A 15,006-nucleotide genomic window follows, 5' to 3' on the forward strand; every position below is an offset into this window, starting at 1 on the left:
CATACATTAATACACTTGTACCATCACCAATCAGCATAGGTGCGCTGCTCTGCGCTACTCTCTCCCTCTCCCTCTCCCCTCTCTCTTTCTCTCCCTCTCCCTTTCTCTCTTTCTCTCTCTCTCACCAACTCACGAGCGCACATTTTCAGTCTCGCGCAGCCCTGACAACCCATTTTATTGTCAATCTCTGCTTCCTTCGCAGGGATTTCCATCTCTATTCAAGATCACTTGGAACATATATACAAGACAAACTCTTCGCAGGGCTATCCAGCACTGTGGTTCCGTCTCATTTGTGCTCAGACTTATCAACTAAGGCTTTGGCTGCAGTGTACACAGGATGCCTCAAAAAGGTAAGCTCTGATTTCTTGGCACTTTGTACCTAGCCTACATTTCAGACAGCACGCATTATTCCCTCGTATAGCCTATAGCGTACACATTACACCATTTTAGAGTGAAACATCAAAAAGTAGGTTAAGTGTTGGAAATGCTAATTAAACTCCAAGTTAATAACGTTTAAGTTTTTGTAATTTAGGAAGAGTCCGAAAGGCTCAAAAGTTTGTAGTGCTGGTCATTTAACAAAGGAACTTTGGTACGCAGACTAGTGGCAGCCTAATTTGAACATTTGGGTTCGCACCCTTATGTATTTATACTGTGCTTTTGCTTTTATTCCGTCGGTGCTTGCAGTTATCTTAATGCTTATGTATGACAGGGAAGAGTAAAAAGTCAGGCCAAGACAATGATCAGTCCAAAGAATGGGGACGTGATGATGCGATGATCAAGGGTGTCAAGTTGAATCATACAGTCGGCCTCACCGGGCGCCATCACAAAAAATGCTCTTTTAACTTTTTCCTAAGTTTGGCAAATGTTTAATCATTTTCAGGATACATTTTCCTCTATTCAATGACAATTTAAGTATTATACTTACTGAACTCAAATAGTAATGTTTTTAACATGCAGGATATATATGTGAAAACAATTCAGAAAGAAACTCGAATAGATTAGTCTATTATAGCTATTTCTCCACACAAAGTAATAATGATTAGAATAAGTGCATAGTTACGTTTTACGTACTACAAATATAAGACAATACAGAAAAATCACAACTTCAAAACCATTGTTTATATTAGTGGTTAATGACCTAATATGTTTATAACATTAGGCTATGCAATATGCTTTTGGCTCTTCCAGTACGATATTGCTTTTGTCAAAATATATGGTAGCTATATATAGTGGTGGATATATCAAATGTTATTGTGTTCAACTTCCTGCCAGGACATTGTTCATTTATGGAGTTTTTCTGCATATAAATGAAGGGAATAATCAGGAATAATATAGACCTTACAAGTCTGAAGATGCATGTTCAATTAAAATGGTTGTAGTTGTGAATTAAAACGGGCAAAATACAGATGAGGCCTTCCTCTTTTACAGACTGCATCAAATCAATTATACAATTCTAGTTAGACTTGCACAATAAGTAATTATTGACACATTAAAAAGTGTGGTTTACAAGTAGACTGCTTCCGGGTTAAGTTTATGCTTAAATAATTTCTATATCAAATGAGTTGAATGATTAAAGGTTAATGGATTATTTTACACATACAATCAAAATAAACTCGAAACGCTTTACTTTGCTCTTCCCCATTTTCCATTGCATTATTGTATTTGAAAAGAATTAGAAGAGAGAATGAGAAAAATCAAATACATGCTTTGTAGCTACACCTGTGTAATTATAAACGTATATAATCAGTGAACCAATAGTGCATTTAATTTTCCTAACTTTATTTTTGAAAATTATTATAAATTATGAGTTATGATGATGAGTTAGTTGAATTTACAGCTTCTTTAGAATATCTTCATACATATGAATAGTAGCTTGGCTCTATGCTTGGATGTAAGCTATTTATTTGTGGATGCACACTGTAAATACACACACAGTCAGTCCATTGCCTGTTTAAAAAGGAGAAGATAAAAAGGGAGAAAATCAAAGCGTGGACTATTTCCTTAGTGGCCTCCTTTTCGGCAAATGTTTTGAATGGGCTCTTTATGGCAATTGTCTTTTTCCAATTGAGCACCCCACTGAGCTGTTGTATATTTTTTTACAATCCTAACGACACACACCAGCAACAGAATTACCTCCAGATATTTAAAACAAGAAATTGAGTTTCTATTTTCCAAATCGAGACAAACAAAAAAGCAGAGGGATACGGACACCGGGTCACGGCAAGCAGCAGTGTAACTGTGGCGGTGTGAGAGGGTGTTGTGCTGGGCATGGTTGCAGTGGGAGGGGGTTGCTCCCTACAGCTCTTTGTATTCCTGAGAGTTGTTGGTACGTTTAGTTCGAGGCTGTGTAGCTAGTTAGTGAGCCTGAGTTATGCTCTCTGGGTTCTGGTGTAGAAGCAGAAAGGACGCCATTGTTGAAATTCTGCAGGCTTTGTTGGAGAGCCTTCACCCCCTCCCGATGTCACTTTCCAAAGCAGCCAAGCGAGGTAGACAGCGTGTGTCACTAGACGACTACATATAAAGCCATCTTAAACGTATATTACTGACTAAAGTTTTCACGGCCAATATAATAACAGTAATATTTTAGATCTTAATATGCAAATGTATTCAAAATTCCTTAACTTTCTTTCTTAAAGGTAGCCCGCTTACTCTCAATACACCTAAAATACACTCAAACGCTGATAATAAACTATTGAACGTTTTCTAAAATTACTGCAATGCTATTTATCTCATGAAATGAGTTAGAAAATATTGCAGTAAGTCTGACTTAATAAAAACGAAAGCTCAGGTGCCTACTAATAAAATGTTTTGCTTTGTCCATAGGGAGAATATATTAACTAGTGAGAAGCAGATGAGAGATTCTTTAAATTGTTTTAAGCGGACAGTCCACACTGTTTCCAGGCAAGTTTAAACACTGAATATATATATATATTCAAAAATCTATAGAACAACAAACGATATTATGCTCTCATATTATGAAATATCAATGAATAATAGCCTAATGCATCCTGAGGTATTCATGAGTAATATAGTTCCCACCGTAATTGTCTAATTGCACCAAATCAATGTCTGCGATGTGTATGTATCCTGAGTATTGTAATATTATTAGCAATACTGATCATTGCTATTCTTTCCCCATGACTAATAGAATACTATAACCGGGCCACGTGGGAATCTGGCGTCGCGTCCATGATGCAAAACAGTAAGTGAATGTTTTTTTCAGAGTAACTATATACACTGAGCAGTAAAGAAATATGTGGCACATAACATTTATGCTGCATATGTTGGTTTGCATGTTTGTGTAGAATAAGGCCAAGATTTTTCGACGCGTTTACAATTTCTGAATTAGGAATGTTTTATATATGCACATTCACATTATTTTGATCCACACAGTTGTATTTGTATCAGTGGACTTTGACTAGTATGCTTCTATTAACCTGTACGTGTAACAACTGAAATATAGCCCAAAATCACTATCACGAACTGTCAGAGAAGAGGCTAGCAGGAAGTAGAAGGCCTCGGTGGTTGTATTTATTGGCTAATTACACACAACTTCCAAATAAGTTGTGTTGTCACATATAGGCCTACACAATAATAATACAACACCAATAGAAAGAAAGAAAGAAAGAAAGAAAGAAAGAAGAGGAAAATATATTCTTGATATGCACTAATGGACATTGCATGCATCTCATGGAGAATATGTCATGTTTATGAAAATGTTATTCCTTCTGTATAACCACAGTGTGAGGGTAATGCTTTGATGAGACTTTCAGAGTATTTTTTTATGAACACATTGGGACTATAAACGTTAGAGCAGTATTTACATATTTGAGATGCTATTCAGTAATTCATAATTTTGTATCGTTGACAGAGTGACAATAAAATACATATATTTTCTTTTTTAATGCTGGACAAGAGGTGTATGACTATAACGAAGGTGTGTGGAATGGCTTACTCTCATTCTCTTAAAATCAACGACACGTTTGTGCTGCAGTGTGCTTTCATATTTATGCTAATACATTATATTGTCTTGGCTTAGCCTTGCACCATGTATATTTTTATATCAGGACTAAATGTAACAACTTATAGACGTAGGCTCAGAGGGAAGATGTGACGCAGACACTTGAAAGACCTCCAACCAAACAAAGCATCTGAATCTAGGTCAGTTTAAGTAGGCCATATGAAATAATTCAACGGTGATGTGAAGTCCCATATTCCCTCTCACGTTTGAAAAGAAAACTGACGTCTTCAAATAATTGCAATATACGAGTTTTTTCTTTGCATGAAAAAAAAATACCGCATCAAAATTTACATTGTGTCTGTTCCTTACTTTTTAAATGGACCTACTGGCTACCAAACTATTAGGGCTATATATTATCCTGTCATCAAGATTGTATAGAACTATACCTTCATTTATCTCTTGTTACATTTTTACATTGTGGTGGCAATGGACTGTGGTGATCTCTTGAGCGAAATGCTGAGCAGATATGATTCGGGTGAGGCCTTCAGTTTGTCTAAAGGTCGCGGCTGGCTCTGCAGGCTTTGTGCTAATAACTCCTGGGTGTATATGGAACTGAGCGTTCAAATTGACGCCATATGTTTTCCTATTAATTGACTTGCAATAGAATACAAGGCGCATAATCATTGCCACCAGGCGAGATCGACACCACTCACCGTGGGGAATTATTTAATGATTGAGATTTAACCTTTCGAGTGAAAGTTAGATTGGATATTCTTATCTCTGTGTGGCAGTGATCAAGTGAATTTATATGAGCACTAGGCCTATACGGGAGGCGCGTTCAAAGCCAATAAATCTTCAATATGCTTTTCCCTGCTGGCCTATCAAATGCACAAACACAATTGATTTAATCTAATCCTGGAATTAACCTCAACATAGCGATGGATTTGCTCTTCTCCTGAGCGTATAGCCTGTATTTACACCCTGATTTTGGCTAGAATTTGTGAATTTAGCACAATGGCAGTAGACAACAAATTCACAAGCAGGTGTAATTTTCTTTTTTAAGGCCTAATGTAATATTATAATTGATGTAGGGCTTACCTATTATTTAATTATTATTTGAAAACACAATAACAAAACATATATAAAACAAGGGAGAGTGCAAACATCTACAGCAGACTCATAATAACAAATATGGTTTGTCACTTGAAAAAAAAAAAGGATGTCACTTTTGATATATTAAGAGCGACGCGCGCTCCCATCCTCGTGCCCGCGCACAGCCCCTTGGCTACCATAAAATGAAGCTTCCCTTGAAGGGTAAATGAGTAGAGTCCAATTTAGTCTGAGTGATATCCAAATGCAGACAGAAAGGGTCGTTTTATCATGCTACTATTTGTCGTGACGATGCCATTTCCAAAAGCAGAGCAGTGTCATAAAGTGACATGCCTGCCACAAGTGCTCCAACTGATCTTTTCAATTAGCCTTCCATGCATGATCCAGGGCGACTTCCGCCTATTTCCAGAAATTAACATCAAACTTGACGTGTAGCTAGCTTTACTCTAAAGACAAATGTCAGCCAGGCTCATCATATTTTCCCCCTCTTCTATATTTGGAGCTTATTTATTGCTAAGGAGCTTGTGCTCTTGGAGTCAATTTAACGGGAGGCTTCGAAGGGAAGGGAGCGGACAACTAGAGCAAACGTAGGCGGCTACAAGGAGGCTGCTTTTCTATTGGACTTCAGGTTTGGTTTGGTTTTCTGGGCTATCCTAAACTGGATATTGTTAATGAACTCGCATGAAACCTGTTTAAATGAGCGTTTATGGTGTTTTAGCTGGTGTAATATCAAGTTGATATAAAGTTGGATTAGGTGACGATTTGTTTTTAGTCTTGAAATTATACTGTAATTACTACCTTAAAATGCTGTGCCGCAAATGCCATTACGCTATTTGATCTTAAAGTTTTGCAAAGATGCACAAATCTCGGATCAGTGGGCTGGAGATGTTTTGGTCGAGATCATACCACACCGCTAATCAATGTTCTGCTCGTGTGATTAGAACAAGAATGTAGAAAATAATGACATCGGAAAGCATTTCGAAAAAATTACAGATGAATAATGGCAATCATTACAGACTTCAAATTCCAGCGTGATTTTCCCGATGTTTGGTGTTGAACGTCCAGTTTAGTTTATTGTCTCCTGTTCTGTTTGATAATTTTTATTTTGGATAGTTAACATCTAAACGCTTGCATCGGAGACATCTGTATTGAAGAGGCTGCTGTTTTTATAAAATCACAGCTCTTGATTAATGGCTTAACTAAAGAGAGTGCATCCCCTGTCTCTGCCCAGGTCACAGCGGAGTGAATCAGCTTGGCGGAGTGTTCGTCAACGGCAGACCCCTGCCCGACACCACCAGACAGAAAATAGTCGAGCTTGCTCACAGTGGCGCGCGGCCGTGCGATATATCCAGGATTCTGCAGGTGATAACACTGCATTCTTCTCTCTGTCTGCATCAGTAAAACGCTTTAGAATATGATTCCTAATGCGTGATGTTTATTTAGAATATATACCAACTCAATGCACATTCAACTATTGTCAGTTCAAACCATTTTAAGTTGCAGTTTTGAAAATATAATATTACGCACGAATAAATAGGCTACTTCATTGTAGCAATGAATTATGGTTTGTGGTGATACCAGGATATGTTAGGATACAACCTGCAAACACAACCATCCAAAGTAGATGCCGTGATCCAGTGCAAATTAAATTACCCTACCATTCAAGGTATATTTCTTGTGTTATAGACCCATGGTGATGCAAAAGTTCAAGTGCTGGACAATGAAAACGTAAGCGTAACAATGTTTGTAGTATAAACATATATTTCACATTAGTCTTAAATAATGTATGTGATTTGTGTCTATTGTTTTCTATTTAGGTGTCAAACGGCTGTGTGAGTAAGATTCTGGGCAGATACTATGAAACCGGCTCCATCAGACCAAGGGCGATCGGGGGTAGCAAACCAAGAGTAGCAACTCCCGAGGTGGTCGGAAAAATTGCAGTATACAAGAGGGAGTGCCCTTCAATCTTCGCCTGGGAAATTCGTGACAGACTGCTATCCGAGGGGGTCTGCACAAACGATAATATACCCAGTGTAAGTTCATTGAGTGTAAGTTATTAGTCATACCATTTTATAGGCCTATACGCTTAAAAAAATGACCATGAACAACTGACCTCCATATTGGTTATGATTATGCACCTGTTTCAGAATAATTACACAAATTGAAAATGTAATTGATATTTTGTTAATCTCCCATTTCGATAGCGATTTTCTTATCCAAATACATATTGTGAATGTGAGGGTATGCATGCACTTATGTGACAGATCACTTGCAAGCCAATGTGCCGTCACAACAAGGGAAACAAGCGCCAAGCGCGTTTAATTAATGTGAAGGATTTTGGATTTGTCTTTCAGGTGTCGTCGATAAACAGAGTACTGCGCAACCTGGCTAGCGAGAAGCAACAGATGGGCGCAGATGGCATGTATGAGAAGTTGAGAATGCTGAACGGTCAGACTGGGACGTGGGGGACCCGGCCGGGCTGGTACCCCGGAACCTCAGTGCCAGGACAGCCCAACCCAGGTAAGAGAATCACTGGATTGGATGAGTGAAGTGCGGGTGTCTTTATTATGTTGTTTTTATAACGATTAATTACTATTATTATTATAAGTAGTAGTAGTAGTATCGTAGGCTGTATGATTATATTATGCCTATATTATTACAATAGTGTTATTACCAAAATAAACTATAATATTTCATTTTTATTTTATCGTGTTACAACATTATTAGGCTAAATTATTGTTACATTGTTTAAAGTAACATGGGAATAAAAATTACTTTTCCGAAAATCTTTGAGTTCAGTTGATATTGTTTATCACTAACGCATTTGGTTCATAAGACTTATCTGACTTATGCATGGAACTATAATTAATTTGTAACCAAACACTTTTGGGAAGCATAGATGAACGTCTAATTCTGATGTGAGAGTGTGAGAGCTTGTTGAGATTCAAATATTACTTGGTTGATTCGACTAGTTATTACATTGCAAATTCTTGACATGTTTTTCTATCAACTTTTTTTACAAAATGGTTGTAATTTCACCATTTAGTCTTCACGATTTAGTCTGCACGATTGATCCATTCCTAGGCCTATAGGCCTACTATATGTTACATTGACCGAGGATGAAAAATATCTGAAGCTGTGTGCGGAATATCTGTACAAAGGATGTTTCTGTCACACGCAAGAATTTGTTATGGGAACAGTTCTGTCGCTATGTAATTGCTCATTAGAGAACGTTTTGTTTCTCATTAAGGCGACATGAATAAGCGTCTAGTTTGAGGAGACAGCTGTAGAAATGTTCCACTGGAGACCTCTAGACACGATATGGCATCACTTGCCAATTAGACACGTCAGTTTTAAGAGAACTAAACAATATAGTATGGACACTATAGATATACAAATAATCGTGTTTTCCCCCTCATAATATCTGCAGTTTTTTGTTGTTGTTGGCAACTATATCTGTCTCGCGAATTGCTTTGATGGGCCTACATTTGTATTTTTTTCACTATACATTTTTTTCCAACTCTTAAAGTCCTATTGGCTTTGGAGCTCTTGGTAGAATGAAGTAACCCCAACAATTACATTAAGGTGAAAGGTGAAAATGAAAGGTGAAGATGACAGGTGATGATGACAGGTGATGATGACAGGTGACCAAGTGTCATGAGTAACAAATGGTAGCCTATTTTTTATTAGCAATAATATATATATATATTTATTTTATTGTATCTTTTTGTTATTATTATTATTATTATTAACTAGGCACTACTGTTATTATAATAGTATCATAATAGTATTAAGTATATAATCTAAACCTATATAATCTTATCACAATGATATAGGCTAATATTATATATGAATAATAACTGTGTTGTTGTTTGTACTTCAAATGTATCTATTTTATCCTGTCTATTCAAAATGTGTGTGTAAACACAACCAGCTATACCAACATCATATGCTCACTTATGTTCTGCCATAAGTGTCTATACTTGCGTGGAGTGCGATTTCAAGGGCATTAAGAATCCATTACTCTGGAAGCATACGGTTGGGTGAGGTCTCAGAGGGGGACAAATATGGTCTCAATCTGATAAACGCCATGCAACAGTGAATAAAATAACGCATTCATCAGAGTGACGGGGCCTAAAAAGAGAGAACTCTTTCATAAGGAGAGGGTAAAAGCTCTCCCTGGCTATTTCGTGTTTTTAGGGATCAACGTGACGGTTTTTCTAATCTTTTTCTTTCTAGAGGACTAAAGCTGCCTATAGGGTTTAAGCACTTTCTCTTTCAGGGGTCCCAGAATGTTTTACGTTTCTATTTAAGGTTATCTATGTTTTGGCTTGTTTTACTCCTCACCGATTGCGACACGTGATACTATGGAACGGTATATTTCCCAGCGTCTTTCATTAATGAAAACAAATCCCAAATCTAGCGACAGTTGATCTGGCTGAGGGATAATAGGATGCACATTCACTCCTTTTGACAGATTAGCTACAAAACTATAGCGCACTGGCCACTGATAAACTTTCTTTTTGGAGAGACATTTAAAGGGGATAGCTTAATCGTTGCGTATGTTTACACCTGGTTCTGAATAATGCATTTGGTTTTGAAACTACAAATCTGTCAGAAAGACAAACACATAACGTCAAAGCAGAGTGAATAAGATACCCACATATGATGATGAGTCACTGCTGATGTGTTTTTCAAATATATCAAGATTATATTACTTATATTCCTTACCAATACAGTTTATGACTATACTGAGCAACCTGCCCGGGAAGAAAAAAACACCAAATGTAAAATGGTAATCACCTGCACAATAAACTGTCAAAGCAGATGTATCTAGGCCTACATAACCAGTCTATATCATCTTGCTACATAGACATAATGTAATGGAGCAAAGGGATGCTGAATAAAGTGTTTAACAACGCCACTCACTGAGGCCCCCTAACTCACTGTTGGTTTCCCTGTCCCCTTTATGTAGGCCTAACAAACAGGGGCTGAGCAAGTGATGTCTCATTCAGCATGTGCTGGGTGATTTTCTTCTATGGCCTAAAGAAGGTATAAATCCTAACTGGCGTTGAACAGGGCATCCTAGGAGACAGTGATTAATGATAGCAGTGCATAAAGGTTAACATACTAAGCTGAAAAGTCTGTTGACTGGAATCCTCCAGCTACAATGAAGGGTACTGAGTGCCTCGAGAGAATCCCTTTGTTGCCTTCTCCAATTGTGTCCTCAAAATTCTGCCCACGAAAGTTTGCCAACCCCTCCATAGACCGTGAATTGAATAGTTTCCCTTATGCTCTTGGTTTTGTGTGGTCGTGAAAAATAGCTTTTATTCAAGTGTTGGGGGTTATTTCAAAGGGTGCACAAACATCCATGTGGAAAAAGCTAACATTTAAAAAGGGAACGTTTGGATTTTAAAGCATTTCAGGGGATCTGAATAGGTTCTACCGCATTTAGTTGTATTTCAGCACGACAGGCATTGTTACATGGTCATAAAAGATCTAAGCCAAAGGAAATATTTTCCCACTAAATTGTATAGCCTTTTCTATAGCCTGGCGTGACTAATAATATCTGGTCGAAATAATGCAATGAATTGTCAAACCAAGTCAATATCAGCTGGAAGAAGCAGAGAACTCAAGAAGTCTTAACATTTCACTTATTTTAAGATCATATTTTACACACAGATGGGTTTTGGGCAAACCTCTAACATGATCACATTTACTTCCCAACAGGTGCACTCATGCTAAGCATGGAAGCTGAAGAAGGAGTGATAGCTTGTATTGATTGATTGATTCTGTATGTTTCAGATGGTTGTCCACAGTCAGACGGTGGAGGTGAGAACACTAATTCAATAAGTTCAAATGGAGAAGACTCGGATGAGACCCAAATGAGACTTCAGCTCAAAAGAAAACTGCAAAGGAACCGCACTTCGTTCACACAAGAACAGATAGAAGCGCTTGAGAAAGGTAAATTATACCGCCACTGTCACATGTTCTTGTCCAACTGTCGGCCAAAGTAATCTCATTAATGAGCTGGTTATACTAAATTAGTCTATTTTACACAAAAGTAAAGCATCATGGCTGACTCATATCTAGGTCTATTTATTTTGAATATCACCACAGATTACTGTTTTCAGAAGAATTTATTCACTGCAAATTATCCTTTTTTCAACAACTACATTAGTCTGAATGATTTTTTAGGCATATGTTATGTATAACACATTTAATGACTTCCTCTGTAGTTCATACTAATGTTGTTTTTGTTTCAGAGTTTGAAAGAACTCACTATCCAGATGTTTTCGCAAGGGAAAGACTTGCTGCAAAAATTGACCTCCCAGAGGCCAGAATACAGGTACAGCAACCGCTCCTTGTGCCCATTAACATCACCTTGAATGTAGGAATGTTATAACCACATTCACAGAAGTGGCAGCAGACAAATCCAACACTAACCTTTGAAACATGACTGTGGTTTCAGGTGTGGTTTTCAAATAGGAGGGCAAAGTGGAGGAGGGAGGAGAAACTCCGGAATCAAAGGCGACAAGCCAGTAACTCCTCCAGTCACATCCCTATCAGCAGCAGTTTCAGCACCAGTGTCTACCAGCCCATCCCACAGACCACAGCACCAGGTTGGAGTCAGTGATCTTTATCAAAACGTTATGTTCCTCAGTTACATTCCACCGTCATGTATTGCCTGTAGGGACTATTTTTGTGATGTTAGTACTGTAGCCTAATCAGAATGGTGAACAAATATTTATTGTACGAATATGTGTGAGAGTCAGGAGAGCCACACAATCCATTCTATGTTCCTGCATGTCAATGATACAAATGGCAATCAGGCACAGACTGGTATCTAAAATACCTTTCTATATCCCCCCCTGCAGTGTCGTTCTCGTCAGGATCCATGTTGGGAAGACCAGACACAGCCCTTACAAACACATACAGTGCCCTGCCACCTATGCCAAGCTTCACCATGGCCAACAACCTGCCTATGCAAGTAAGTACATCACTGTCAGATCCAATAATAAATGCAGTATTTTGGCGTTGTTTTTGTAATTACTTAGCATAGCATCTAAATGAATGACCATGATAAAGATATGTTGTAAACCTATATAAAGTATACGGCGGCAGGTAGCCTAGTGGTTAGAGCGTTGGAGTAGTAACCGAAAGGTTGCTAGATTGAATCCTTGAGCTGAGGTAAAAAGGTAAAAAGCTGTCGTTCTGCCCCTGAACAAGGCAGTTAACCCACTGCTCCTAGGCCGTCATTGTAATTAAGAATGTGTTCTTAACTGACTTGCCTAGTTTAAATAAAGGTGAAATAAATAAATAAAAATACATACTTGTCACACAAGTTAATGCTGTAACTTGCAATGCTGTATTAAATACTATGATGAATTTCTAGCTGAAATATGATAGACAATATTTTTGTTCCCATGCTTGACGTGGCCCATCCCTTAGTAATACAGTCGGAGATGTTGCTAGGTGACAGAGAAGCAGGTGAATCTGACTGTCCTGTGTGTTGTCCCCTCAGGCCCCTGTGTCCAGCCAGACCTCCTACTCCTGCATGCTGCCCACCAGTCCCTCAGTCAACGGACGGAGCTACGACACGTACACCCCTCCTCATATGCAGGCACATATGAACAGCCAATCAATGGCTGGTTCAGGTGGCAACTCAACAGGTAAGCAGAGAAAAATGCGTGACAAAATAAACAAAATCCAAGAAATTACAAAACACCATTTGCAAATGTTAGTAGGCCTTCAGAAATTATTCACACCCCTTGACTTTTTCCACATTTTGTTGCATTACAACCTGAATTTAAAATGTATTCAATTTCGATTTTTTTTGGTCACAGGCCTACACACATTACCCCATAATGTCAAAGTGGAATTATGTTTTTAGAAATATTTACAATTTTTTTTAAACTGAAAAGCTGATACGTCTTAAGTCAATAAGTATTCAATCCCTTTGTTATGTCAAGCCAAAGTAAGTTCAGGAGTAAAAAAAGTCACATAATAAGTTCATGGACTCAATTTGGTGCAATAATAGTGTTTAACATAATTTTTTAATGACTACCTCATCTCTGTACCGCACACATACAATTATCTGTAAGGTCCCTCAGTCGAGCAGTGAATTTCAAGCACAGATTCAACCACAAAGGCCAGGGAGGTTTTCTAATGCCTCGCAAAAAAGGGGCACCTATTGGAATACAGGTAAAAAAGTTATTAATTACACTTTGGATGGTGTACCAATACACCCAGTCACCGCAAAGATACAGGCATCTTTCCTAACTCAGTTGCTGGAGAGGAAGGAAACCACTCAGGGATTTCACCATGAGGCCAATGGTGACTTTAAAACAGTTACAGAGTTTAATGGCTGTGATAGGAGAAAACTGAGGATGGATCAACAACATTGTAGTTACTCCACAATACTAATCCAATTGACACAGTGAAAAGAAGAAGCCTGTACAGAATAAAAAATATCCGCAGCAAGGCACTAAAGTAATACTGCAATAAATGTGGCAAAGCAATTCACTTTTTGTCCTGAATACAAAGTGTTATGTTTGGGGCAAATCCAATACAACACATTACTGAGTACCAATCTCCACATTTCAAGCATAGTGGTGTCTGCATCATGTTATGGGTATGCTTGTAATCATTAAGGTCTGGGGAGAGTTTCAGGATAAAAAAGAAATGGAATGGAGCTAAGCACAGGCAAAATCCTAGAGGAAAACCTGGTTCAGTCTGCTTTCCACCAGACACTGTGAGATGAATTCACCTTTCAGTAGGACAATAACCTAAAACACAAGGCCAAATATACACTGGAGCTGCTTACCAAGAAGACAGTGAATGTTCCTCAGTGGCCGAGTTAAAGTTTTGACTTAAATCTGCTTGAAAATCTATGGCAAGACTGGAAAATGGTTGTCTGGCAATGATCAACAACCAATTTGACAGCGCTTGAAGAATCTTGAAAAGAATAATGGCAAATGTTGCACAATCTAGGTGTGGAAAGCTCTTAGAGACTTACCCAGAAAGACTCATAGCTGTAATCGCTGCAAAAGATGATTCTAACATGTAGTGACTCAGTGGCTTGAATACTTATGTTATCGAGATAGATTAGTGTTTTATTTTTCATAAATGTTTTGCAAATGTTAAAAAAAATATCTACTTTGACATTAGAGTATTTTGTGTAGATCGTTGACAAAAATATAAAATAAAATCAATTTTAATTCCACTTTCTAAAACAACAAAATGTGGAAAAAGTCAAGGGGTGTGAATGCTTTCTGAAGGCACTGTATTTTGATAGATAGGTAATATAGATGTTCACATGTAAAAAAATAAAAATAAATATTGAACATGTCAATTATATGGAGATTCTTGTTTACAATAATTCTATTATGGGAATACTGCTGTGTTTGCTAAAACTTGAATGTTACTGAGCAGACACTAAAAGGTACTGACTGTATGGTGCCAGAACTGATCCATCGCTCTGTGTTTGTTGTGTCAGGTCTCATCTCTCCTGGAGTATCTGTTCCTGTTCAAGTCCCAGGCAGTGAAGCAGACATGTCCCAGTACTGGCCCAGGCTACAGTAGAGACTTTCAACGTGCGACTCCTTGGATATTGTCTCGAAAGAAGAAGCTGTCCGGCAGTATTTTATTACAGACCTGAGAAAATACTCTAAAAGAGACTATTTTGTACTGGGATTGGGCCATTCTCTGTCATTCTTTGGCCACAAAGACTTGAAGAAGAAAAAAAGAGAAAGGACTTCTGTAAAGTGCCCTGTGTAACATCGTAAATGGGGGGGGAAAAACTAGCTGTTTTCAGTTTCCAACTTATGTCATTTTTGGTGTATTTGTATATGGCCAGTTGTATGTCATGATGAAAAAAGAACAACGTGGATGGACAGTGAAACTGAGTTGGTCCTTGCTTCTGCTGAAAAGAA

The 15,006-nt window shown here is 38.0% G+C and overlaps 1 protein-coding gene across 5 annotated transcripts; it reads left to right on the forward strand.

Annotated features, from left to right (window-relative positions):
* Nucleotides 1-337: 337 nt before the first annotated feature.
* On the forward strand, nt 338-14,656 carry LOC120066706 (paired box protein Pax-6-like). Of its 5 annotated transcripts, XM_039018158.1 has the most exons (13): nt 338-350; nt 3,149-3,202; nt 3,917-3,937; nt 6,303-6,433; nt 6,758-6,799; nt 6,889-7,104; nt 7,426-7,591; nt 10,877-11,035; nt 11,338-11,420; nt 11,544-11,694; nt 11,950-12,062; nt 12,597-12,744; nt 14,571-14,656. In XM_039018158.1, the coding sequence occupies exons 1-13, from the start codon at nt 338-340 to the stop codon at nt 14,654-14,656; spliced, it is 1,383 nt and encodes a 460-aa protein (XP_038874086.1). The 5 variants fall into 5 exon arrangements, with proteins under 5 accessions (XP_038874086.1, XP_038874087.1, XP_038874088.1 ...); XM_039018159.1 differs by lacking the exon at nt 3,917-3,937; XM_039018160.1 differs by lacking the exons at nt 3,917-3,937; nt 6,758-6,799.
* The last annotated feature ends 350 nt before the right edge of the window (nt 14,657-15,006 follow it).

Source organism: Salvelinus namaycush, chromosome 21, assembly GCF_016432855.1.
Source record: "Salvelinus namaycush isolate Seneca chromosome 21, SaNama_1.0, whole genome shotgun sequence".
Taxonomy (NCBI): Eukaryota; Metazoa; Chordata; class Actinopteri; order Salmoniformes; family Salmonidae; genus Salvelinus; species Salvelinus namaycush.